At 51.4% G+C, this 27714-nt stretch overlaps 1 protein-coding gene across 1 annotated transcript in view; it reads right to left on the bottom strand.

Annotated features, from left to right (window-relative positions):
• Positions 1-27714, bottom strand: part of Adgra2 (adhesion G protein-coupled receptor A2) — a 38397-nt gene that overhangs the window by 5687 nt on the left and 4996 nt on the right. The window contains exons 2-13 of the mRNA XM_032918899.1: positions 17592-17663; positions 6889-6960; positions 6500-6571; positions 6259-6330; positions 5700-5863; positions 5069-5282; positions 4044-4208; positions 3319-3517; positions 2611-2760; positions 2339-2500; positions 1344-1568; positions 937-1153 (exon numbers count right to left, since the gene is read on the bottom strand). Of these exons, the coding sequence (XP_032774790.1) occupies positions 937-1153; positions 1344-1568; positions 2339-2500; positions 2611-2760; positions 3319-3517; positions 4044-4208; positions 5069-5282; positions 5700-5863; positions 6259-6330; positions 6500-6571; positions 6889-6960; positions 17592-17663 (1784 nt within the window). The remainder of the gene's footprint in view (positions 1-936; positions 1154-1343; positions 1569-2338; positions 2501-2610; positions 2761-3318; positions 3518-4043; positions 4209-5068; positions 5283-5699; positions 5864-6258; positions 6331-6499; positions 6572-6888; positions 6961-17591; positions 17664-27714) is intronic.

The raw sequence follows: 27714 nt of genomic DNA on the forward strand, positions 1-27714 counted from the left end.
TGGCTTGTAGAGGAAGGTATATGTTATGATAAATCGATGGTGCCTGAAGGGGCTCTGATGTGTCTAGTGGCTTTTTTCAGATGGCAAACCCGATGACAGTATGGGTTCCATTGTAGATGGAGGTTGCCTGGCGAGCAAAGCCAGAGTTTGGAAGGAAAGAGGGACTCAGAACGACACAAGTGAGCAGACAGTGGGGGAGAAGCTGCTCTTTAAGGACAGGGTACAGTGATTCACTCAGTTCTTGGGGAGCAGACTGCCAACAAGATAGTGTCTCCTCCTCCCTCACAGTTATCCCTCCTGCTCTGGTCTCTAGCCTGTATGCTGTGTCTGGAAGTTCTGACTACCCCTTGGGGTTGATTCTGTCAGTCCCACCTCTAACCGCAATGCCACGGCTGTCTTGCTTTTTCGGACACTTCTCACGAGGGCTGCTGGTCTATCAATTTGAGGAATCTCTGGCTGGAATAGCTCAGAGGGTATCATTCAAATACTCCACTACTCAGGGAGGCACCAGCCTCTATGGGGCAGGCTATGACCTTCATGTTTTCCCTCCTTTTAACACCAAAGGCAGCACTAAGCTTCCACGCTGAGCTCACACTGAGCTCAGGAGCTATTGCTTGCCCAACCAGGCAAGCACTGTATGGCAATGTAAGAAGCCAGGGGTTTGGTGTGGAGGGAAAGGAAGTGAGGCTACGTGCTTGCAGGCTTTCTGATACATCAAATGCTTAGACTATAAGACTGCCCTTGTCTGGGACATAAAGCCATGTCATTTTAAGCTTAACCTCCTCCGATCCTTTCCCTTATAGGACATCTTCATTCCTACCCTTCCTTGAAAAAAACGGTAAGGTTTCTGCTATCCTCTGCTAACTGTACCAGGGCAGCGGGGGAGCCATGGAGGTGAAAGGGGCAAGACAGACGCGCAGGAAGTTAGTCCCTTACTGGTTCCTGCAAATATGACTGGGGTGGCCACACCACGCCTCTTGCTAGGCTCGGCTGTTCCAGGACGGGAAGTGTTGCCGTGGCTGCGGAAAAGACGGCCATTTCTGAAGACCAGCAGTTGCAGGGTGCAATCTGGAGGGACTGGGGGAGCCAGGGCAGCCGGAAGGGTTGAGAACAGGCTGGGGGGCAGCTGGATGGAGGCCAGGGCCACGCTATTCTGAGGGGACATAGGAGGTCCTCAGAGATACTCAGCATCCCTGGGCCTTGATGTCTCCCAGCCCCTTCCTGTCTCCTGTGTCGTCCGCCTCCAACCTCCACCTCCCCACCCCCTGACCCCTACCTCTCAGTGCCACCCTCTTCAGCTTCTGGTACCCACACCCACACCCTTCCCTTCCCCTGGTGCCCACCTTGATGTGGAAGGATGACAGAGAAACGTTGGGCCTCCCAGTGGTACAGCGGAATCGAAGCTGCTGATCAGCCAGGGCCTCAGGCTCGAGTGGGACATCCTGGCCAGGGCTGCTTGGCTGTACTCCTGACACTCCTACCTCCCTCCTCTGGAAGGCTGTGCAGGTCAGGCCCACATAGCTGTGAGGCTTGATGAGGTAGGCCTCCAATGCCACATTCCTTGAGTTCTAGGAAGAGGGAACTTGTCACCCAGTGTCTGAGAGATTGTGGTCTCCTACGCAAAACCACATGTTTCCTCGCTTCAGATCTACTTCAGATCTCCCTTTATCCTTTTTTCTTCACTGTCTCTTCAGAGCATGGAAAGTCTTACGTGTGCCACGGAGTCATCTATGTGCACGCTTGTGTGCTCGTGTGCACACACACATGTGCACACACAAACACACGTGAGTCTTCCAGTCATGGGTCTTCTCCTTCTCTTGAAGGCATTGTTGTTCCCGTATGCTATCTTCTACTTCTGTTGCCTGCACCTCAGCTATCAGGCAGGATCCATGTCTACCCACCGCCCCCCATAAGTCCCCAAGTGTCTAGCACATCTTATACGGAGATGATCTACCGTATTTATTCATTCTACCAGTTTAGAGATGTCACTGTCCCTCAGTAAACTTGGGGCACTCCTCATTCCACTGAAAGTGCTGTCCACCCTGGACAAAGCTCCTCTTTTCCTGCGTTCATGCCCACTGCACTCCTATTCATTTCCACCAGCTAACCCTCAACTCAGCCCGCAACCAGAAAGGCCCACACTGTGTCACCATGGCATCCCCCTCTCCTTCATGCTGCTCTGACGGTTCACAGCTGAGCGGTGCTTGCCGCCGTGCTACCAGAGCCTGCTACGTGTCCTGGGGAAAGGGGAGCACTTCCCTTCTGTGGACGCTACTCTCAGGCTTCCCTCCCCCAGTGCTAGTCCCTGGAGGGTCCCTCCCGCGCCAACCTACGGTACCACAGAGATGTGCTGGGCATGGGGGCTAAGGGCAGCTCCTCCAATTCGCTCCAGGGCACCCACAATGCCACTGCAGGCTTTGTCTTCTCGCTGGGCCAGCCACAAAAGGTGCTCGTCCACCAGCATCAGGTTGCTGGCCATGTCCACCATCACCTCCACCAGCTGAGGGAGAGAGGCAGGCTGTTACCATGGGCAGGGGTGGTATTTGGGACTCAGTGTGTGTGAGGCCTGAGACTGCTTCCAGGGGTCCCGGAGGATACGTTGAATCTCACCTCTTTGATCTGGTCAACGTAACCCAAAAACTTCTGGATCATCTGAGCCACGTAGACCACGTCCATCATGTCTGAGAAACTGGCAGCTTCAGCAGTGTACACGCGCAGCTGGTGGGCCAAGGTCAATGCATTGGAGGCATTGATGGGCATCTGGGGGCATTGGGGAAAAAAGATCAGCCTGGTTTCCCCTTTCTGTTCTAGAACTAGCCCCTGGAACCCAGGACCAACACAGGAGAGGAACCAAGACCATCTACTGAGACCATCATGATCAAAAGCTCACATGAGTCCCTGATAGTCACAACTCTAGGCTATTCAAGCCAAGCACCACTAGCCTAAGGTTGGGAAGGCTGTAAACCAATGGGATGGTGGATAGAGAAGATGGAGTAGAGGCCTGACCCTGGGAGAAGACAAGCACTAAGGGGAAAAAAAGGTGTCAGCCCATAGTTCTTGCTGTTACCCTACCCCTAACCCCCTGGGCCCCTGAGACAGGGTCTCACTATATAACTGGTCATCCTAGAACTTACTACATAGACCAGATTGGGTTTGAACTCGTCTGCTTCCTGAGTGCTGGGATAAAAGGCATGCACCACTATGCCAGACAGCCATACCCGCTCTTAAAGCACACCGAGGTACAGCCTCCCCTACGAGGCATCAGGCTCCATCCCAGCCAATTCCAGGAATCAAAGTTTGGGGGCGCCCCAGCCTCACCAGCACAAAGGTGTAGAGCACCCGAGTGATGTCATTGGTGTACAGACAGTGTGAGTAGTCCCCTGGCTCCCAGCGGCCAGCTCTGTCACACCTGCGTGAGGCTCGGGTACCCGGGGCTCCCCCACTCAAGGGCACAGAGGTGAAGGGGTACTGTAAGCAGGATTGGTAAGCTGTGATGCCAGCCAAGGTTCGGGGCCACCTAGTGGTAGAGACAGGAAACTGTTATGACCAAGGCTCTTTGAGACAAACACCCTCCCCTCCCAACACCAACCTAGGACTGTGACACCAGATCCCTGGAACTTGGTGAGGGGTTCAATAAAGGGTATCCTGGCAGATCTTAAGGAGTCCCCAAGTTCTGCTTTCTGACAATGCTACTGCAGGCAAACGCTTGGGATGCAAGGCAGAGATCTGGGTTCTCAGACACGTTCAGCCACTAATTGGACAGTATGCTGATTTTTTTCTCCCTGTTTTGGGCCTCTAGAACATTAAAGTGTGACCCTGTTTCGGGAAAGCTTTTGCATACCAAAGTGGGAGGAAGCAATTAAAAGATGCTCATCTTCCTGAGATGTAGCAGCAAGATTGTGGGTTAAGTGACAAGAAGGGAGGCCTTGGGACTGGAGGAAGAAAGCAAGTGGGTGGCCCTGGTCACTTGTGCTATCAGCGGGTGCAGGGCTGGGGACAGGGACAAGGGCCAGGCGGCCATTTATAAAGCAGAAGCAGCCAACCTGAAGTCCCCACGGTTGTTGGTCACCCGTTCTGCAGGGCAGTAGGAGGCAGAGGTCTCCAGTACTACTATCTCCACCTTCTTGCTGGTGTTGCCTTGGACTGTGGACACGGAGCACTCCCATTCGCCTGAGGCCCACACGCCGATGTGAGACAGGGTCAGCTCACTGCGGGAGGAGAGGGGGAGCTGGCTTTGTGCTCTGGTCATTATCACCGTCACCGTCACCATCACCGTCACTGTCACCATCACCATCATGTCAACTTGACCCAAGCGAGGGTCAACTGAGAAGATGGACCTCAACTGAGAAAATACTTCAATCACAGGAGGCTTTTCTTTATCCAGGTACGATGTGAGAAAGCCCAGCCCACTGTGGGCAGTGTCACCCCTGGGCAGGTGGTCCAGGGTTGTTTAAGAAAAACAGCTGAATGGAAGGAACAAGTCAAGAAACTGCTCCTCCATGGTCTCTGCTTCAGTTCCTGCCCCCAGGTTCCTGCCCCCAGGTTCCTGCCCCCAGGTTCCTGCCCCCGACTTCCCTTCCTTTCCTCCCCAAGTTGCTTTTGCACATGGTGCTTATCATAGCAACAGAAAGAAAACTAAGACACTTGGTGAGTGCTCTCAGGCCTAGACGTGCCTCCCTTCCAAGCCCCCCTGGATAGCCCATCTGCCATGCCTTCTCCTGGGACCAGCTCAGGTCCTTGCTTTAATGGAATGAGAGATCCATGTGCGTCCATACCCACCGTCTTCTGATTGGAGGGGCACTGCAGGCATGGTGGAAGCCCCTCCAATCAGAAGGCAGTGAGGATTTAGTTCTAAACTCTATTCAGACCCATTTATGATTGCATCTTAGCTCTCTTTAATCTCTCTCTCTCTCTCTCTCTCTCTCTCTCTCTCTCTCTCTCTCTCTCTCTCTCTCTCTCTCTCTCCTCCCTTCTCTTTCCCTTCTCCCAGGAGCATGTCTGGAGGGCAATGGTGACTGTGCTACCTGTCTCCATGCCCTCCACTAGAAAGGGACAACAGAGCCTGTACCTGGTGATGAAGGTGCAGTCGTGGATGAGGTTTTCTGCAAGGACGATGCCAGCCTGCTCGTCGCTCTCCATAGGGGCCCCGTTGTGGTACCAGTGGATCTGGGTGTCGTTGCCCAAGTAGCTGGCCGAGCACTGGAAGGGCAGGCGGTCACCCTGGAACACCACTTGGCGCAGGGATGGGATGAGGTAGTGCGTATGCAGTTCCAGAGCCCCTTCTGTGCGTGAGACATCGGGGTGACGCCGGAGCTCAGGCACACGTGAGCCGTGAGTGGCCCCCGTCACTGCCATACTTGTCCTTAATGGCAAGAGTGGGATCCCACAGAGTAGGCCCAGACCCTCTGCCTCTAGTGATCTCTGGTTGGGAATGAAAGGAATCAGAAAGAGTCCTCCCAGAAAAAAAAAAAAAAAGGGAAACAAGAGAATTATAGGGTGGTGTTACCCAGAAGGAGAGACCGGATGAAAATATGAACAAGCAAAAAGACCTAGAAGAGGTTTAGGCATGCTGGTGGAGGGCCACCCAATGGAACTGGAAAACATGGCCATCCTGTCACCACATACATAGCCCAGAAGGTCTTGATCTAGCAAGCTGTGGGTGAGGGACCTTCTCTTGGGGCCTGGGATAGGTTTCTTACCACAGCGGAGCTGGGACTCCTGGAGGCTGCTCAGGGCGTGGGCGTGCAGGGCACTGGGGTAGGCACAGAGCGTGCGCTCTGACAGCTGCAGGGAGTGATTCCGGGCCCAGGGCAGCAGCCAGCGCAGGCGGCAGTCACAGGTCAGAAACTCAGTACCAAAGTCCCTGCAGGGCAGGCACAAGGAACAGCGTGGGTTCACAGGGATGAAGCTAAGCAGGCAAGGACTGGAGAAGACAACCTTGGGTACATGAGTGCCCTGCTGCCCACGACAGGACTAATTTAGGGGCATTTCTGGCAGTCTGCCTAGTCAACAGGCATGATGCTTGCCCTTTGGGGCTAGAAATGGCCACACATTTGGCCCCAGTCAATGTGTTGAATAGAGAATGGGGGTTTGAGAAGGGACAGTGTGGAGTGGAGGGCAGGTAAGGTGGTTGCTCACGGCACTGGGGAGTTTCTTTAGGGGTAAGGCTAGGGCTGAGGTTTGCCCTTCCAAGGCCCCTGGTTCCAGGTGTCTGCTTTCTGACGAGGGGGCTGCTCCTGTGTTGTGAAAAATACTCACACAATCTTAAGGTCTGGCAGCTCATCAAAGACCCCAGGTTGCAGACTAGAGTAGATGTTTCCAGATATGTTTCTGCAGAGGACAGGGAAGGGCGAGATGAGATCTGAGGTACCCCTGGGCCAAGCCAGTAGATTGATGGAAGGAGAAACGGTTTGGCCCAGTCTTCTTCCTCCCAGGTTCTCCCCTTCCCCTCCACAGCTCTTCCCCTCCTCTCCCCTCCCCTCCAAGGCCTATCACTCACAGTCTGAGAAGTCTAGGGAGGCCCTGAAATGTCTCTGAGGTGAGACAGCCGATCCGGTTGTTGGAGAGATCTCTAGAGAGAGAGAGAGAGAGACACACACACACACACACACATACGCTCAGCAAGTCCTCAGATACAACAGGGTAAAGATTTTCTTCTGAGAGAGACGTTCAGCTGGAGATTATGTGGGCAGTAGGCTTGGGCCCAATGCCACAGCAAGCTGGAAACCACCTCCATGTTTGGCCCCAGCCAATGTCTTGAGTAAAGGCTTGGTATCTGAGAAGGGACAGGGCAGGGTGGGTACTAGGGGTGGCTGCTTGTGGTATCTGGGAATTTCTTTGTGGATAAGAAGAGGGCTGGGATTAGGGTAGGCAAGACAGGCCACTCACAATCGTTTCAGCTCTCCCAGACCTAGGAAGGCTCCAGGCTGCACGGTGCTGATGACATTGCTCCTCAGGTCTCTGTGGAAAGCAGTGGGGAGACCTTCACACTTCTGTCTGAGGGCTGCACTGCTCCTTGGGTAGAACATTTTGCCAACCCAGATTCTGGCTTTCTGTGGGACTTGGTTTCTTTCCAAGTCATCTTTCCTACACTCCCAACCCAACTGGTCTCTTCTACCTCTCTGTACAGGTCAGAGAAACATTTGTAAGCTAAAGTCCCATGAACAACAGATCTGCATGAAGGCCCGGCAGACTAATTCAGGAGCTGTTTGCCTAATGATGACAGAGTTGTGTTGCAAATGCAAAGCCACAATTATCCTGGGCTATCTTTAGTTCCCTTAATAGCTACTTTGTATTCAGTCAAACTTCCTTTTGACTATCAGCAAAGACCTTTGTGACTAAGCAGATGACCCAAAGCTAAGAATGTCCTCAGAGAGCATCTGAGGCCTGGAACAGCTGATCTCTCCACTTTGCTGTAATGGCTACCTGCTTTCACTAATTTGCTATGTGCTTTGATCTATGGACTTCTTTGTTCTGGGACTATAAAGTTTATGTCACACCTTCCACGTCATTCAGGGCAAGTGAAATCCATTCCCAGATCTCAGTTACCCACCTGTGGCTCAGAAACAACTACATCTTACTCCTCTGGGACAAGAGCTGTGTTTTATTTATGTCAACATACTAAAGATGATACTAGAGTCAAGAGACAGAGAGGAAGGGCTTTGAATGGGGAACAGGGACAGGGGATGGAGAAAGCTTTGCATAAGGAAATAGAAGACTAGGCTTCCTATGGTCCTTCAACAGAGCCACTCCAGATCTTACAGAGCTGTTCTGGGGAGCCTTTGAAAACAGCTATACCTAGCCATCAGGGGGAGCTTTCCATTTATTGTATTCCAACAGCTAGCGTTCTCATTCATATTCTCTCTCTCTCTCTCTCTCTCTCTCTCTCTCTCTCTCTCTCTCCTTCCTTCCTCCCTCCTCTACCTTTCCTCTCCTCCCCCTTTCCTCCTCCTCCCTCTCTCTCTCTCCTTCCCTCTCTTTCTATCCCTTCCTCCCTCCCCCTTCTCTCCTTCTGTCCCTCCCCATGCCCCTCCAACGTCTCCCCCTCTCTCTGGAGCCTATGAGGAAGAGGACAGCAAGGCTGGGTGAGCAATACACTGTGCCCCTGTACAGCCCCAAGCTCAAGTTGCCAACCATGAGGTCCAGATGAGGCCCAGGGCTAATAAAATCTATGCAATGTCTTTAGTCCCAACCCCTCACTGCTGTCAGGAGGTGGCAAGGAAGCTGCTCTTGGGCTGAGCAGGTCACGGCAAGATGGATGACTCCTGAGGGTCATCCCCACTGCACATGAAGAAACATACCACAGGTGACTCTCATAGCAGCCCCTGACTCCCAATTCAGGGGCTCAAACACCACTGAGGCAGGACTTCAACTCTTGACCCTCCCTCTCCTCCCCTCCCCATTGGCTGCAGGCCCCCCCCCTCCCCCACATGATAACCAGGAGGACATGCCTATCTAATGGCATCAGCCCAGTATGTAGCATGCAGGCCTCTGTACGAAGGGCCAACTTGGGTACCTGCCTACTCATCTTCTGCATTAGCCTCTAGGCTGTGCATGGCTATGGAGAGCTACAGATCATGACTCACCTACCCAAGGTTCCACCAGACCTCACCTTTTCTAAGCTAACACTGACACTGAGGCTACCCGGAGCACTAAGGGCCATTTTTTCTGCTCCCACCTAAAAGAGCCTAGGAAGCTAGGAGCAGTGAGTAAAGGGGAGCCTCTCCTGGAGGAGGAAGACAGAACTCTGACAAAGATATCTGGGGGTCAACCTGGAGTTGACCAAAGTTCACCATCCCAGGTAAGGCTAAGGCCTTGGAGACAGGTCTGAATTATGGACAGGAGAGAGTTAACTGAGCTATGTCCCTGCTGGGTAAGAGGAAATGGGTGTCCAGGATAGGGAGGTGCTGTCCTGTCCCACCAGGGGGCCTGTTTGTGCAGTCCCTGTGGGGGAAAGAAACGCTGAGAGACAAGAGGCAGTAAGGTCCCTCTCACACCAAAGCTGAGAACGATGCTGAGTCCCCTTTAGGAAGAAGGGGAATGCTAGTATCCCAGGGCTCAATATCCTAGAGAAAGTTGGAGCTGTGTGGAGGTGCCCCAATGCTGGGCAGAAGCACTGCGGAATGGCTTGGGCTGGCCCTAGATTCCCTGCATGCCCAGTGGAGAGGACAGCGAAAGTCCCCCTGCCCAGGACTGCCCTTCCTGTGTATCCCCCTCACCCCCCTTCGACTGTCAGGCTCCACCCTTTCATCCCACCCTCTTCTGTTGATCCAGCATGTGCCCCCTGGCCTCTGCTGGGGTCTGGCCATTCTCAGGGATCTGCCTCCCACCCCCATGCAGGGGCGGGTAGAGAGAAACACATTCCTCATTGTGTGTCACTTCCCTTCATGGGCTGCCAAGGGGCTGAGGCGGCAGCCCCCCGCCCCTCCCCTCTCTGCTCACTTGTGTTTATTCTCATTTCCTCCCCCCCCACCCCGTGAACCCCACCCGCCTGCCCCACTGATGCTCTGCAGATGGGAGCAAGGCAGCCCTGGGGCCCCAGCCCCTCTCCCTGCCCTGTTTCCTGCAGCTGAGCCACTCGGGGCATTCTCTACAGGGCAGCTTCCACAGGGACAAGCTTTCTCCCCCTTTCCTCAAGTGGGGCTCAGAGGTGACCAAGATGGTCTCTTGCAGTTAGGTTCCTAGGAGTGGCTCCAACCAGGGGCTGCTCCCTGGGCTGAACCCAGACAGTCCAATAGACCTCTGGATGACAGGCCATGTCTCCTGGTCCCTGAATAGGGGAAGTGGCTCAGGGCTGTACTTCCCCAGGGACAGGAGGAAATGCTACCCCAGGACCTGTATATTTAGAAATCCAAGGCTCTTGTCAATTGGCTGTTCGGAACCCTTCCTGTATAATATTGCTGGGGAAAGCTGAGGAAGTCGGGACTCCCACCCTGGAAGAGTGTTCTACACTTAACAGTGGGGACATGGTCTTGAAGGGCTGTGGAACCCAGGCTAAGAACACCTTGCTCCACAGAGCTGGGGATGGGGCTTACTGGGAGAGCTCCTGCCTCATGTGTAGGCCCCAAGTTCCATCCCACAATGAAAAACACTCCAGGTATGGTGGTGCATACCTTTAATCCCAGCACTCAGGAGGTACAGACAAGTGGACCCCTATGAGTTTGAGATAGCCTGGTCTATGTATCGAGACCCTGTTTTTTTGTTTTTTTTTTTTGTTTTTAAAGATCCTTGCTCCAGATTATCTAAATGAATCCTCCATTAATTAGCTGAGGCTGCAAGCCAAAGTAACCAGTTGAAGGACACAGATGTTTCTAGAATATGGATTCCATGTCTGTTTCCACAGAGCTCTAGACCCAGGACAAAGGCATTTCACTGATGGTGTGTCCCTATCCCCATTGCCTTTTGTGCACTCTTGATCATCCACTAGCCACCCTGACTCCAGGCACACCCTTCTCCCGCCAACAGGTGTCAGCATCAAGGAAGGGACCCCTGACAGCAAAATGGAGGGAGACTTCCTAGGGCAGTCACGCCCTGTGTCCTTTCCAGAACCTGAGTGTGGGAGGTCAAAGCTGGCCACAGCAGTGATGCAAATCTTCCATCCTGGCACTTAGGAGGCTGAGGCAGGAGGATTGTGAATCTGAGGCCAGCCACAGTTATATATCTAGAACCCATCTCCAAAAACCGGAAACGAGCAGAAGCAAAACAAAACAAAAAAGCCCACCAGGTGAAAGTTCCCCCAAAGAATTCGATTGTTACTGCATAAAAGGCAAAAGTACCAAGTATCCATCAATGCATAAATAGAAGATTTAAAAATATATCATGTTCAGTCAATGAGCTATTTATTGTTTGCCCACAAGGAGGAATGAGTGCTGATAAAGCCTGGATGAAGCTGGAAAATGTTACACTGGCTGAGAGGATCTAGTTATAAAAGATTACATATTATATAATTCTATTTATATGACATGTCCATAACAGGCAAATCCGTAAAAATGGAGACGATATTAGCGGTTGCTTAGGTCTGGCAAAGGAACGGAGACTGACAGTTAATGATTCAAGTTCTTTCTTTTGTGGATGATGAAAATGTTCTAAAATTAGATTAGAGCAACGGTTACACAATTTTCTGAAACGTATCCGGGCCCACTGGATCTCTCGCACTTTAAATGGGCAACATAAATTACATCATGTTAGAGTTGTTGTAAAGTGCGAGCTGACGTGACTGTGTGTGTGTGTGTGTGTGTGTGTCACGCGCTCACACACATTCAGGGAAGAGTAGGGCTGCACGGAATTGGCTCCTCCTAGCCCCCACAGACCTCCCTGCTTGTAGGTCTGAAAACCAAATTATAGGTTTGCTGGCCGCACAGCAGCTTGCCCTGAGCCCTACAAGGTTTCCAGAGTTCAACTTGAAAGTGCAGGCAGGCTGGCTGCAAGACTGGCCAGAACTCTTGCAGGTATAGAGGATGCTCGGAGGGTGGGGGAGGGTGGGTGTCCCATGGTTAAGGAAATCCATTATGGTCCCAGACACTCAGCTTCCCACCACCTCCCAGGGCTTCTGCTCCTGAAACCATTCTATGGGTATTTATTGAGCACATACACTGTGCCCCAGCACTTAATGCTGACCGGGGCAAACCAGAGGGCTGCCCCTGACTTTGTTAGCCATCCTGCAGGCTTCAGCTGGAGTCCAGGACAGCTTCTCCGCGTCATTCCTCCCCAGTGTTAGTGGGAACAGGAATGGAATGGAGAGACAGAGCCCTGGGCCTCACCCTTGGCCCCGCCCACAGATTAATGGAAACCACCTGGCTGGTGAGCGGCCCATTCCCATGAGCATCTGCTTCTAATGAGTGCCCCAGCACCCGCTGCATACCAGCCCCCAGGGCTCATTAATCTCATTAGGCAATGACAAATCATCCCCAGCTCAGCGAGCTCCCCTCCTTGGGCCCTGTGCGCCAGCTTCACACAAGCCTCGGCGGGGCCACATCCACGTGGAGCCTCGCACCCTTCTTCATACTAAGTCCCGCCCCCCTCTCCCTTGACCTCTTCTGGGGCACGTCCGTCCAATGGTCTCATGGGTGGGCATGGAGGCATCTCATAGAGCCCTGAAGATTTCTGGACCAACCTGTTCCCCGTTGCCTGTGCTTGGCGGGGGATCTGGACAGAGAGAAACATCCAAGGCACCCGAGGACATGAGTCCTCCACGTGAGGGTGGGGGTTGGTTCTGTGACACACTGCTTGTTTGGCATGTATGGGGCACCAGCACCACAAACAACAACGAAAGCTGGGCCTAGTGACACATGGCTGATTGCATCTGTAATCTCGGTACTCCAGAGGGCAAAGGGAGGCACCTTGGAGATCTAGGTTCCCGGCACAACCAGGGTCTGCAAAATGGCTCTGCAGGTCAAGGTGTTTGCCACTAGCTTGTCAACCTGTATCTTAGCCTCAAAACCTATGTGGTGGAAAGAAAGGGTAGACTCCAGTAAGATGTCCTCTGGTCTTCATACACGTCCCTTGGCATACAAAAGAGACACATGATGGGAAGTCTGGACCACGGCACACAACAAGTCAGGCAGACACCTCACGATGTATAGAACTCTTTAGAAAGGAAGGGCACAGCCTTCACTGGGAAAAGCCTACACTCAGAAGATATATAGAATAGCCTGGGCTATGGAGCGACTTCTTGGTATAGAAGATCTAATTCATCTATCCCCATAACAACCTCTCAGAGAAGAATTCCTAGCCCCACCTCCACACGGGTCATGCAAGGCTGGTAGAAGCATTCAGAGATGAAGGGAAAGAACAGGATTTGATTCTGAGCCTCTTTATACCAGCACAAGGTTCATGCTTTATTCGTCTGTTCTGAGAGGGTCTTCTATATACCTATGTAGCCTGGGCTAGCCTGGGCTACCCTGGTCCATACAGTAAGTTCTAAGCCAGCCTTGAACTTACAACAGCATTTCTGCCTCTGCCTCCCCAGTGCTGGGATTACAAGTGTTCCATCATGTCTGGCTATCACAGCTGGCCCTGCCGTACGCTTCTGTCAGTTTCTCTCATCCATCTCCCCTGCCCTAAATGTCTTTCCTTTGGGCCACAGGCTGAGTTGGGCTGAGGGACCATAAGGAAAAGTGATTTAGGCATGTCTGGTCCTTCTGTACAGTCCCTGGGCTGGCCATGAGCTACCTGTGGCAGACAGGAGTTTTTTGGTTCATCATACCTAGTTGATAGAGATGGGTACCCCTGGATCCTAGATCCACCACTAAGATCCTCTCTTCTTGTTTGTTTTTTTAAGGTAGGGTTTCTCTGTGTGGCCTTGGCTGTCCAAGAAGTCGCTCCGTAGCCCAGGCTAGCCTCGAACTTAGATTAGAGATCCAACTCTGTCTCCCAAGTGCTGGGGTAAAAGGCATGAGCCATGAAAATCCTCTTAACATATCCACTTCTGCAAGGACTCTCCTTCCCTTCCTCTGTCCTCCCATCCCACATCCACACTGGTGCCTCTGTCAGCCTACCTGTACCTTTCCTAGCCTCACCCTGGAGTTCAAAGCAGATGGCATGCAAATCCACTGCCTATGATTGGCCAGCACAGTTACCGACACACTGACATACACACACACACACACACACACACACACACACGCTACCCTTTCATTCATTTGCAAAGACCTGATGGCCATTAAGGCACATCCTATGGATTACCACTGCAGTGACCAGACCAGATCCCAAACCACCCATAGGACACAATGTCTGCACATCGTGGGATATGGAACTGGCGCGGCCTCAGCTGTCCATGCCTAGACATCCGAGTCTTCCCACTGGACAGAGAGATCAGTGTTTCCTGGACACCAACTACACACCAGGCTACAATGCCATAGTTGTGATGAATAGGCCCACAGTCTCGGGGTCATCTGGTATGCTGGCTCCCAACCTCCGATGAGCATGAGAATTCCCTTCCTGCTGGGTAAAATTCCCAGGCCCCCGTGTGACCCAGTGACTTACCCGTCTGCAGGAATGGGACACAGGGCTTGCATTACTTATGGGCCTTCTCCCTACCCTAGCACAATGGTTAGTGACACAGCCATCTGGCTGTGCGTCATGGTAGGCACCTGCACGACTAGCTGCTTACGGGGAGAACCGTCTGAGTGTAGCATTTCAAGGCTGTCCTGAGCGACACACCGAGATACCCACATCAAAGCAAGAAGCAAACCACTAATGTTAGACTCTGCTGTGGAGGTGTTCTGCGGACGAACAATCAGCTGGCCTTAAACGAGACCTCTTCAACAAGGCAATTGGATATCCTGTAATCAGCTGAAGGCTCAGGAGAAAAAATATCTTGTCGAGAGGAAATTCTATCTCAAGACGGTAGCATCTTTCCCTGTCTGACTTACCAGCCTGACCTAGGAGTCTGGACTTGGTCGTCCCCCACAATCATGTAAACCTGATGTTTTAGAGTACACACTCATCAATCGTCAGGCTAGAGAGCCTGAGTTTTCCAGCCCTGTTAGGTGCTCTCCCTACGCTGCAGAGCACAGCACAGCCCTTTGCCCCAAAGGCCCTTCTGCCCCCTCACTGAAGTTCTGAAGTGATTATAGCACAGGTTGCTACTCTTCCTGAGGCTGTGACCCTTTAACACACTTCCTCATGTTGTAGCGACCCCAACACTTTTGTTGCTACTTCATAACTGTAATTTCACTACTGTTATGACTTATAAAGTAAATATCTGGTATTTCTGATAGTCTTCAACAACCCCTGTGAAAGGGTTGCTTGAACCTATGGGGTCGACACCCACAGGTTGAGAACACTGTTCTAAGCATCTTTCTTTCTTTCTTTCTTTCTTTCTTTCTTTCTTTCTTTCTTTCTTTCTTTCTTCCTTCCTTCCTTCCTTCCTTCCTTCCTTCTTCCTCCCTCCCTCCCCCTCCCCCTCTCTCTTTCTTTCTTTCTTTCTTTCTTTCTTTCTTTCTTTCTTTCTTTCTTCTTCTTCTTCCTTTTTTTTGAGACAGAATTGAATATATCTTAAGACTGGCCTTGAACCCAGTCTGTATCCCCAAAGAGCTGAGGGCCCATTGGATCTTTGCAAATGATTTATAATTATATTTGCATGTAATGCAGGTTGGTCTCATTCTCCTGGTCCTCAGGCGTTCAAGGGTTACAGGCATTTGCCATCACACCTTCTGTGCTGGAGACTGAACCTAAGGTTTGAGGCCTCAGAGCTGGGAATTCTTGCTGTGTTTTTTCTTGTGGCACAGTCCCCTAATACCCAATGACTTGGCAATCAAGACCTCCTTCTACGTACTTCCTCTGAAGGACCCTCCTCACTGCAGAGTCCCTGTTCATGGTGCTGGGGAGAAGGGCCTGATTAGGTACTCTGTACAGGTAGGAAGGAGAGTAGGTAGCCATGGGAGATGACAGAAGGGTCGCTTGAGATTCACAGAAGTGCTCAACTATGGGTGTCAGGAAGGAAAACATATAGGTTTGCCTTTCTCCCAAAGACCCCTAAAGAGAGGTTTGATTTCCTGCCCTCTTAAAATCAAGACTTAAAAAAACCTCGTTGGGGTGGTACACACGCCTTGAATCCTAGCACTTGGGTGGCAGAGGTAAAGAGGTCTCTGAGCTTGAGGCCAGCCTGGTCTACAGTGAGTTCCAGGACAGCCAGAGCTGCACAGAGGCAAAAAAGAAATCAAGACCTAGATCCATTCCCAAATGCTCAATTACATGTGGAAGAATGAACTTGTTCCCTCGTCTGTAAACCTGTAATCCCAACATTTAGTGGGCTGAAGCAGGAGGCTTCAGCCTGGGCTACAATAACAAGACTATCTCGAAAGAAAGAAAGAAAGAAAGAAAGAAAGAAAGAAAGAAAGAAAGAAAGAAAGGAAGGAAGGAAGGAAGGAAGGAAGGAAGGAAGGAAGGAAGGAAGGAAGGAAGGAAGGAAGGAAGGATGGATGGATGGATCCAAACAGAATATGCTATTAATTCTAGAAGGTGCAGACTGCAGATGGAGTGGGGACCCAGGCTCCCTCTAGGACCAGGCTGTGCTGCATTCTATGTAAATGGCATTTGAGCCTCAGACCTGAGCTGAGGCTAGCCTTTTGTCATTATCATGAATATGAGCTGCAGAGCCAGAGGACTCTGAAGACAGACAGACAGACAACCCCACCCTACAGCACTCATCTCCCTCTCAGGACCCTCTTCTATTCCCTGCCTGCCCAGATCAGAGTTTTATGAACCCACATGGACTTGACCACTCTTGTCTCTCACCAAGAACTCTGGGTCCCCCTCTTTACCTTGGTGGGCTTGGCAAGCTTTTCACTTCCCCTGTGAAGGGGGGGTGGAGTTGCTTTTATAAGAAAGCCGAACACGGTTAGGTGGACTCTCCATCTCTATTGCCCTTGAACTCTCTAGTCCTGATGACTTGACTGAAAGAGGCCCTCAAACTCCTCTATGGTCACATGTACAGAGATGTGTGCACCACACTGACGTCACCCCTTCTCCATTTGTATTTTCCATCACACTGACCCAAGACTTTGGAACAAAATGATATAAGAGGGGACCGAGGGCCATAGTGCATGAATTAGGAATGCCTCAGAGAGGGACACCAGAGGTTACAGAGGGTGGGTATGGGTGGAAAAGCAAGACTCGGTCTCCAGAAGAGAAAAGAGCCCAGGATTCTTTCATATAAACAAAGCTGCAGTTATGAAGTAGCAATGAAAACAACTTTATGGTTGGGGTCATCCCAACATGAGGCATTGTATTAAAGGCACAGCATGAGGAAGGTTGGAAACATGGGTGTAGTGGGGACAAGAGCCCAAAGCGATGGCATTAGCTGGGTTCTAGAAGCATGGCCATGGGTTGATGCAAACCCTCATCTGGCAGGTTAAGTGACTTAGTCAAGTCTCTGAGTCAGGTGTCCTATTAAGGCCTCATCTCTCCTTCCCCAAGCCCTGGGACAAAGCTGAGCCCTCAGCCTTCTGCTGTCTCACTTCCCTAACTCCTGTGGCCCCCGCCTCCTGCTCAGTAACCTTTCCCCACAAACTGCCCCTAACCAGCTCCAGGAGTCATCAGTATGGGCTGAGGCTTCTCCAGGAGAGAGTAAGGACACTTCTCCAAATGCACCTTTAAATTGGGAGAGGGGAGAGAGGGACTCAGAAATTACTGAGCTCCCCACCCTCAGTCCGGGACTCTGCCCCCTCTAGACCTTGATTGCTGTTTGGTTTTTTTGGATGGAGGAAAGAGAGCTCAGTCACATTAAGTTTCCCTCAGCCATTTCATGCTGGGCCAGCCAGCTGGGAGGACGGTCGAGGCTGGCTAAAGGGCTCACTCAGCCCTCTTAGCTAATTGCTCATTAAAGAGCATTAATGAGCTTCCCTTCGCCCCACCTCTGCCTAGAACGGGGAAGAGACCTTATTTTGCCTAGGCAGTCCCTACTGAAAAGCCACTTGCTCCCTCTCCCAGACCAACAGGCTCTGTCCTCACGTGCTATACTACCTCTGGCTCTGCAGGTTCTAGTCCCCCTCTCCCTTATCTTCGCCAGAGTCACCCTCCTACCCTTTGCTATCATGGCATCCCACTTCCACCCCACCCCACCTTGCCCAAAAACTTCCAACACTTACAACTTTTCCAGCAGAGACAGTCCCAAGAAGGATCCATTACGGAGCCCAGTAATCTTGTTGTTGCTCAAGAGCCTGGAGGGACAGGAAGAACACAGACACGGGCTGTTAGAAGCTAGGCAGTGCAAAGTGCAGATGGAGCAGGACCCAGGTTCCCAAGATGGCTGTGTGGCACTATGTAAATGCCACCACCTAGAGTTAAGCAGCAGGGACCCTACCTGCCACTCTAGGAGGTTATGGGAGAAGCCGATGGAACAGTCTAGCCACAGTGAGAGCCTCAAGTCATATATTTCTCCCAACGAAGCAGTGAAGGGCCCGTACACTGGACCTAACTTGAGATAGTGCTCAGTAGATGTTGTAATGGCTTGTTTCCAACTTGGAGCCTGTGTCAGCCCCACTGAGCTCCTGCCATGCCCCACGACAGCTCTGTCCTTGCAGAAGCCCTCCCTCAATCTAAAATCCAGAGCATCGTGATGGGGAGACTGGCCTCATCCGGGTCAGGGATGGAAAAGGAATCCTAAGGTCCTGCAGGGAGACACACTTCTTTCATACCAATGCTTGGGAGGACGAGGCAAAAGAGCAGGAGCTTAAGGTCGTCCTCAGCTACATAAGTTTGAGGCCAGCCTGGGCTACCTGGGACCCAGTCTCAAAGACAAAGAAACAAGCAGGCAAAACAAAACACAGACAGGGAGAAAGGGGTGTGAGGAGGAAACCCTGGTGGAAGAGAGCTTTCTAATACTCTCCTGGGAGTCAAGGACTCTACTGGAAGATGACCACTCTGGATTGTGAAGGCTCTACTGTTACTGTCTCCTCGCCTTCCCACCCCGTAGAAAGACTATGAAGCCCTAGATCCGATAGAAAACTAGACTCCCCCTTTGCAGTCCCTGCTCTATCTTGTGTTTTATTTATCGTTTATATTCTAGGGAACAGAGGCCCCAGACTCATCTTTGCCTCCTGCTCAGCCTTTCCCCCGTCCCAGACTTCTTGTTAGGAGGAGGGAGTTCCAGACCAGCCAGAGGGCTCAACCCTCCAGTTAATTGCTTATGAAAAAGCTTTAATGAGAACTCTCAACCTAAACTCCAAGCAGCCCTGGGCCGCGAAGCAAAGGGTTCCCCTTCTTTGCTCTGTTCTTACTAGTGGGAAACTCACTGGAGGACCCAAGCACAGATCGTAAGACGTCTCTGGAGTAGACAGCCTCTGTGCTCTGCAGTACACAGAGAAAAGGGGCTAGGAAGAAAATGTAGGGGAGTTATCAGAGGGATCTGACCTCAAGCCTCAGAGGAGTGAATAGCCCAGTGAAGCAAAGAAAGACGCCCGGGCTTCAGCTGTCCAGGACCTTTGGGATTCTAGGTAAGTGTTCTACCACTGGGCCATATCCCAGGTCCCATGCTGGCTGGGATGGGAGCAAGAGAGGGAGGTGTCTCTGGATCAATGAAAAGGGATAGATACCTCATCTCTTTCTTCTGCCTCCTGGGAGAGCTCTTCCAACTTCCAGAATGGTCTAATAATCTAATAGTCCTTCCAAGGGTGACAAGGTAATGTTTTCCAGCAGAAGAATGACTTAGGGACATTACTAGGTTTCCAGCGTTCGTTCGTGTTCTCTCTTTCTCTCTCTCTCTCTCTCTCTCTCTCTCTCTCTCTCTCTCTCTCTCTCTCTCTCTCTCCACCTTGATATTCCAAAGAGCACATTAAAGGTGCCAGTTGTATGCCACATACTTGTAACTAGCAGGCAGGAAGCTGGGACAGGAGGAAGAAGGAATCAAGACCTGAAGGACAGCCTCCTTTACAGAGTAAACCATCTCAGGAAATAAAAAAGCAGATCACATCAGAACTGTGCCGCAGCTCAGACCAAGAATATGGAGCATGGGGCTGGAGAGATGGCTCAGTGGTTAGGAGCACCAACTGCTCTTCCAGAGGCCCTGAGTTCAATTCCCAGCAACCACATGGTGGCTCACAACCATCTGTAACGGGATCTGATGCCCTCTTCCGGTGTGTCTGCAGACAGTGAAAGTGTGCTCACATACATGAAATAAATAAATCTTTTTTTTTTTTAAAAAAAAGAATATGGAGCATGTAGTTAACATGCACAAAGCCCTGAGGTGAGTCCCAACAGACAGAGCAAAAACAAAATGAAAATCAAAAGCTCAGACACAGGAAAAAAAAGAAGAGCTTTTTAACAAACTTCCCTTTTCTCATTTTATGGATAAGGATGTCAGCGCAGAGCTCCCATTCACAAAGAGAGAAGCCCCAAAGAATGTTAGCGCTCAGGCTTGGAAAATGGATGTTATCTTGAAGTGGGAAGCTGGTCTAAGTTCTGGAGAATGTTTGAGGATTGAGGATTCCAATTAGAAAAACACTGACATTAAAAATCCCACACTAGCCAGGGTAGTGGAGCATGCTTGCCTGTATTACAGCAGAGGCAGAGGCAGAGGGGCAGAGGGGCAGAGGGGCAGAGGGGCAGAGGGGCAGAGGGGCAGAGAGGCAGAGAGGCAGAGAGGCAGAGAGGCAGAGGCGGAGGGGGAGAGAGGCAGAGAGGCAGGGAGGCAGAGGGGAGGCAGAGAGAGGCAGAGGCAGAGGTAGAAGCAGAAGCAGAGGCAGAGGCAGAAGCAGAAGCAGAGGCAGAGGGAGAGAGGGAGAGAGGCAGAGAGGCAGAGAGGCAGAGAGGCAGAGAGACAGAGAGGGGGAGGCAGAGGGGCAGAGAGGCAGAGGGGCAGAGAGGCAGAGAGGCAGAGAGGCAGAGGGAGAGAGTCAGAGGAAGAGAGGGAGAGAGGCAGAGAGGAAGAGAGGCAGAGAGGCAGAGAGACAGGGAGGCAGGGAGGCAGAGGGGCAGAGAGGCAGAGGGGCAGAGGGGCAGAGGGGCAGAGAGGCAGAGGGAGCTGCAGAGGGAGAGAGGGAGAGAGGCAGAGAGGCAGAGAGGCAGAGAGGCAGGGAGGCAGGGAGGCAGAGAGGCAGAGAGGCAGAGGGGCAGAGGGGCAGAGAGGCAGAGGGAGAGCAGAGAGGCAGAGGCAGAGGCAGAGGCAGAGAGGCAGAGGGAGAGAGCAGAGGCAGAGGGAGAGAGGCAGAGAGGCAGAGAGGCAGAGGGAGAGAGGGAGAGGCAGAGAGAGAGAGGCAGAGAGACAGAGGGGAGAGGCAGAGAGGCAGAGAGGCAGAGGCAGAAGCAGAGAGGAGAGGCAGAGGCAGAGGCAGAGAGGGAGAGAGGCAGAGAGGCAGAGAGCAGAGAGGCAGAGGCAGAGAGAGAGGAGAGAGGCAGAGAGGCAGAGAGGCAGAGAGGCAGAGAGAGGCAGAGAGGCAGAGAAGCAGAGAGGCAGAGAGGCAGAGGGGCAGAGAGGCAGAGAGGAGAGGCAGAGAGAGGTAGAGGCAGAGAGGCAGAGGCAGAGACAGAGAGAAGCAGAGAGGCAGAGAGGGGCAGAGAGAGAGAGGCAGAAGCAGAGGAAGAGAGGCAGAGAGGGAGAGGAAGAGAGAGAGAAGGGGAGAGGCAGAGAGAGAAGCAGAGACAGAGGGAGAGAAGGGGAAAGGGAGAGAGGCAGAGAGGCAGAGAGGGAGACAGAGAGAGAGAGAGGCAGAGAGGCAGAGAAGACAGAGTCTGAGAGGCAGAGAGGCAGAGAGAGAGAGGCAGAGGGGCAGAGGGGGAGAGGGGGGGGGGAAGGAGAGGCAGAGAGAGAGGCAGAGAGACAAAGAGAGGGAAAGAGGGAGAGAGAGAGAGAAGGGGAGAGGCAGAGAGAGAAGCAGAGACAGAGGGAGAGAAGGGGAAAGGGAGAGAGGCAGAGAGGCAGAGAGGCAGAGAGGCAGAGAGGCAGAGAGGCAGAGGGGCAGAGAGGCAGAGGGGCAGAGAGGCAGAGGGGGCAGAGAGGCAGAGAGGCAGAGAGGCAGAGAGGCAGAGAGGCAGAGGGGCAGAGAGGCAGAGAGGCAGAGAGGCAGAGGCAGAGGCAGGCCAATCTCTCTGAGTTTGAGGCCACCCCAGTCTACATAGTGAATTTCAGGCCATCGAGGGGATTATACAGTGTGACACTCTCTCAAAATAAATTCCAGTTCCAAGAGATCGAATGCCTTCTTCTGGTCTCTGTAGGCAGCAGGCACGCACACAGTACACACATGCACGTGTATACAAACACACAACCATAAAATATAATTTTTTAATCTTTAGAAAAGAAAAAGGCACAGTTTTTTTTAAAAAGGTAAATCTCTGGCCGGGTGTGGTGGTGCAGAGCATTAATCCCGGCACCCGGGAGGCAGAGGCAAGTGACTCTGAGTTCCGAGCCACCCAGAGCTACCTAGTAAGACTGTCCCACAGTAACCAGGCAAGCAAATAAATAAACCTTTAAAAACATCCCCCCCCTTAATCTTACACTAGGGGCCAGCAGGACAGTTCAGTGGCTAGAGGCACTTGCTGCCAAACCTGATGACCCGAGTCCCATCCCTAGGATGAACATAGTGACAAAGAGGGTGACTCTTGCACTGTGGCTTCTGCCCTCCTCATGCTAACACCCACATAATGAGTGTACTGACAAAATGTTCTCTCTCCCCTTTTCCTGCTTTCTCTCCTTTTCCTCTCTTTCCCTCTTCTTCCCTCCTATCCTGTCCCTGCTATACATTTACATCATATACACATACACATATATACATCATAGACACATACATCATATGCATATACATTATATACTACATAACATATACATATACACATACATCATATATATATATATCACATACATATACATATACACACACACATATATATGTGTATGTGTGCATGCATGCACTCATGTCAGAGGTCAAGCTGCAGAAGCTGGTTTTTCCCTTTTACCTTGTTGGCTCTGAGACGAGAATTCAGGCTTCAGGGGTAGTGGTAAGTGCCCTCATCCTTTGGGCTCTCTTGCCAGCCCTGCTTTTCTTCTCTTTCTAAAGTGTTATTGTGTTTAAATTATGTGTATGAGTATCTGCTGGGTGTGTGTGTGCATGGGTGTGCAGGTACCTGTGTGGGCCAGAGGACCTAGATCTCCTGGAGCTGGAGTTATATATATGTCATTGTGAGCGATCTGCTGTGAGTGCCTGGACCTGAACTCTGGTCCTCTGGAAGAACAGTCCATGCTCTTACTCACTGAGTCATCCCTCCGGCCTCTGCCTTTTCTCCTCTGTGGAGACGGGAGGCGGGGGCTTGCTTTGTAGTCTAAGCTGTCCTGGAACTCATGATCTCTGTGACTCCCTATCAGATGCTAGGATTGCAGGCACCAGACACCAGCCTGAAAATGCTTCCTAATACATAATTAATTAACTACTTTATATATAAAAATGTTTGAAAGGTCTTGAAACAAAATCAGAGTTCTAAAAAAAAAAATCACACTCTTAAATTTCCAAAATGAGAGCCGGAGATCTCAGGTAAAGACCTCTCTCTGTTCAGATGGGCTCGTAAGTGGTGATGGGGGCCCCACATTCCCAGGCCCTTCAGCCATCAGTCCTAACCTTTCATAGACCCCCAAACCTTTAACTTAGAGCTGGCTCATAGAAATGCAATACGGACCATAATGTGTAATTTTAAATTTTCTATCAGTCTCTCTCTTTTTTTAAAAGCTTGAAAATTAATTTTAATAAAACCTGATTAAACCCAACACGCACAACGTCCTTTCATTTCAACGTGTAACGTATTAACGACACTATTAATTAGATGCTTGATTTCTTTGTGCGTGACCAATCTCTGGAAGCTGGAGCGTATCGTATGCCTGCTGTCACATCCCGGTTCAGGGCAGCCACTCTCTGAGTGTGCACCATCTAGCACTGTGGGTTCAGGAGCATCGCAAAAGACGGGGACGGCCCGTGAGGCAGTCCAGGATGAAACTGTGGACCCAAACAACTTATCTCTTAGCCTGGCCAGCCCCAGACCACATCCCACCTACTCTGCAGAGACCTCCTGTAACTGGGCTCCTTCTCCATGTGCCTTTGTGCTGGGAGAGGGCACAGCTGCAGCGGGGGGTGCAACCCATGACTCTTGCTTGACCAGCACAAATGCTAGCCCCTAAAGCCTCAAAACTCATATATTTTCTACATGCAGAGCCCATGATTCTGATCTACACACACACACACACACACACACACACACACACACACACACACACACACACACAGAGGCAGCCATGAGGCCAACAGCTCTCTACCCTTCTCCGATGGGCTTCACCCCTCCAAGCAGCAGTACCACTCTTGACGGACTCCAGCAGATGGTTGGCTTTATGGCCTGAGTCCCTCAGTACCCGGAACTGAATCTTTTGCTTTAATTTCCCCCAAGAGAGCCAAGGAATTTTACTTTAAACCTGCATCGTCCACAGAGTGTTGGCAGGATGTTGGTTTTGTTTTTAAGTGTGCGTGAATCTAGGAATTTGTTTTTACCGACACAGGGGTCTTGTGTATATCGGACTCTCAAGTCTGGAGATGTTACAGGCAGGCAAAAAAATTAGAAGTTGCAGGTCTGATAGTGGGGTGAACGAACACACACACACACAGAGACACACACAGACACACGCACACACGCACACACACACACACACACAGCTCTCTCCAATGGGAAGAAAAACATTCCCACCATTGTTGACCGTCTGGGAAAAGCGGGGGGCAGCCTGGGTGGAGGAGGGAGCCATGTCCCCCATAGCCTCATCCAACTATTCCACATACAGTACCAGCCTGGGTTTTCTTTAAACTCCCCAGCCAGATCCATCCTGGGGCTATAGTTCTCTCTCACACTACTGCCTCACAGGGAGCCAGCCTGGCGAGTCCCTTCCAACCGCACTCACCCTACAGGCCCCACAGAGACCTGGAGAAGCATCTTTAGCTTCTGCTCCCACCCGCCCACCCCTGCCCTCAGCTTAAACTTTCTATGGGAAGGAGGGTTAGTCCCTGGGGTCCCCTCTTCTCTACTCTAGAGTTTGAAATCAGGCCAAATACTGGGTACACCAAAGCCATTCCAGAATCCTCTTAGGGTTGGGGCCCTATTTTAGGGGAGACAGAGAAGGGAGTAACCACCAATGGAGTGAGTGGCTGGCGTCTCTGAGAGCCCTTGTGGCCTCTGGGTAACCACAGGAACTTACCAGATACCACTCCCACATCAAAAATGACCCCATAGGACTCATGTGGGCCCTGCTCTATGGGGCACGGAACCAACATGTGCGGGCCCCAAAAGCTTCTCACGTGCCCAAGAAAGTCAGTGTGTGTGTGTAAGCCTCCCTTCTCTGATCCGACAGACTCTGGATGGTAGGACCCACACTCTCTAGGGCCCAGGGCATCAGGGGTTTAGACCCTCACTGTCTTTGTAGAGTCTGAGGAGGCCCTGACACCGATGCCTGCTGCTGGTGTGTGGTAATAGGGGGCTGAGAAGTGAGGGGGAGGGATGCTCTCTGTTTGCTGATAAGCTGTGTTGAACCATCCAGGGAAAGCCTGAGCTCCCAGATTTTTCTGTAGTGTAGAGCTTGGGGCCTCTGGATATTTCCAGGGCCTGAAACCTAAAATATAATCATCACCCCTAGGATACAAATGCTATGCTGGGTGTGTAACTTTCTGATAAAGCGCTAGCCTGACCCCCAGCATAAATAAATAAATGCTACAAATTGGAAGCATTGACAAGTGCTTCATTTGCATGACGACCAAAGGCCATACTTTATCAATGAGCAATGTGCATGGCATTTAGTTAAGGATATAGGCTAATGGCTACCCCTCCATGGTTTCATTTCTCCTTGAGTTTGACCTTGGTGTCTAGGGCATGCAAAGTGCCCTGCCCACTCCTGATCATCATTACCACTGCTTCTTTTGGCTGGAAGCCTGTCCAGGCAGTACCGGATGACTTCAGGCACTAGAAGAGCCGGGTGGATCTACTTTCTCCAGTACTAGAGAGCCCCGTCTAGACACTGCCCCTAACCTCAATCTGGACACAGAGCAAGCCAAAGACAGCCATGGGTCAAGGCCAAGACCAAAGGGGAAGCTGTCTGATATTCTGACCGCTGCTTATCTGCTCACCCAAACTTTTCTTGTAGGTCTTGCCTCCTTCCTCATCTATCTCTGCGAGGGCACCGGAGTTGGTAAGGAATGCACAAAACCAAGATATTTGGGTTTATATGAGAAAGATGTGATTTTGAGCTTTAGGACCAAATCTATAGGTGGAAACCTGTAACACAGTAAGTACTTAAGGCGTTTGTGGAAAAGTAGTGAAGGAGACTTGGTGGGGATTTTGTGGTCCCAGCATTCTTGCTGGAGTGCAAGGAACACAGACACCCAGACTTTCATCCGTTCATTCCTTCAACCAACCACTCAGTTCTTCCAGACACATGGTAGAGGGAGGTACATTCTACAGGGGAGAAGGGGAGTGGCAGGGAGGAAGGGAGACAGGGAGTTTCAATCTACCTTAAGGACTGCTGACTACTGCCATGATATAAAATCCTATCGGTGGGATCCAAGCTCACAGAGGGAGAAAAGTACTTCTCCAAAATGTGAACAGAGCTGAGGGGCGTATAAGGTCTTGGGTTTGATACCCAATAAGTAAGTAAATAAATATATAAATAAGTAAGAAAATCCCAAAGGATTAATTCGCTATTACCGTTTCGCTGGTTTCCGAGACAGGGCCTCACTCTTCATTATCCTTCTGTCTCAGAGGAGCAAAACCTGACCAATCCGTCACATGTATATGTAAGCCAGTGCCCTCATGGTCCCTCCTAGTGTTAATTTGGAGCTGTCTGTCACTGTATAGCTCAATGCTCTTAGTCTCTAAGGCTATGAGGTTTTTGGGACGAGGAGCTTGTCTCTCACCTCCTTCAAGGGGCTAAATGAGCAGACACCAGCTGAGTGAACAGGCAAGCAGAGCTCCCAGGATAGGGGTACCCAGTGGGCATAGAGTTCAGTGCAGAGCGGGCTGTGTCAAGTCAGGGCTAGCCTGGTCTACATGGCCAGTTTAGGCTAGCCTGGGCTATTCCAGTCATTGCTACCTAGTGAAACCTTATCTTTAAAACAAAGCAAAACAAAACATCTTTTTAAATTCCCTCTGTCTACTAACCCTTTTAGTCTCCGAGACCTAACTCAAGTGCAGGGGGGGGGGGAGCTAATTTTTTTGGAGCCCCTTCATTCATTCAAACTCCAGCACTCTGCTCTGTGCTTCTGGGTCACACTTCTCAGACTCTGTTACCATGAGGGATCAGGAAGCCTCCCAAGAGCTTGGGAAGCTTCGGAGTTCCCAGTCTCTCTGTCCTGATTCCTCTGCAGAGGTGACAGGGACAGGGAGGGGCCTCCGCCCCTCTGCACAGGAGACCCCAGGCTTTATCAGCCTTTCCCACTTTGGGGCTGATGTCTCCTCCAGTCTAAAACCCAGGTTTGGACTCCTCCACACAATACCAGCAAGGCATGAGTCCTGGTAGCGGTGGGGGCTGGGGTGAGAGGGGCGCCCATTCCTTTCCTTTCCTTTCCAGCTGGGAGATGTCTGGCTCCTCCACTCAGGCTACAACTCCCTCCTCAGGTCACCCCACAGCTTGCCCTCACCTGGCCCCATCCATCTTGCATACCCTGTTGTGCCCCCATCATGTCTTCCCTGAGGGCTGAGGGAGTGGGGCCTCAGGGTCAGCTCCCTCCAGTTTCTCTGCTTCGCACCCCCCACCCCATTGCCCTCCCTCTCCGTGGTCCAGTCCTGAAAGCAAAGGAATGTTCTGGAGTCTGGGAAGGATGGGGGCCCCTCAGAAGAGGGAGGAAGGGGAGGAGGCAACTCCGTCCTGTCAGTGTCTGAGCCCTAAATAGAACACAGCAGCCAGGCTGGGGGAAAGAAAATAAACAGCCCCTCTCAGCGGCCCTTCCTGATGGTCACCGGATTTTGTTCTGGTTCCTCAGCCCAGGGCAATTTCCCTTCGCTTTTCTCCCCTCTCCTCTCTGTACAGCTTCTCCCTTGGGGGTGATGGGAGAGTTACTGCCTCTGGGCAGGCTGTGTGACAATGGGGAGTTGTGCTACCCTCTCTGGGCTTCGGTGAGGAGGTGGAAAGACCTGGATCAACTTAGAAGCAGAAGAGGGAGGGTCTTATCTCTATGACCTACGTGTGGGATAAATGCAGAAACGGTCTCTCAGTTTATAAATATGACCTCCAAATGTCAGAGTCAACCTCCCTTCAATTCA

The sequence above is a fragment of the Rattus rattus genome, chromosome 13 (assembly GCF_011064425.1).
Source record: "Rattus rattus isolate New Zealand chromosome 13, Rrattus_CSIRO_v1, whole genome shotgun sequence".
Lineage (NCBI taxonomy): Eukaryota > Metazoa > Chordata > Mammalia > Rodentia > Muridae > Rattus > Rattus rattus.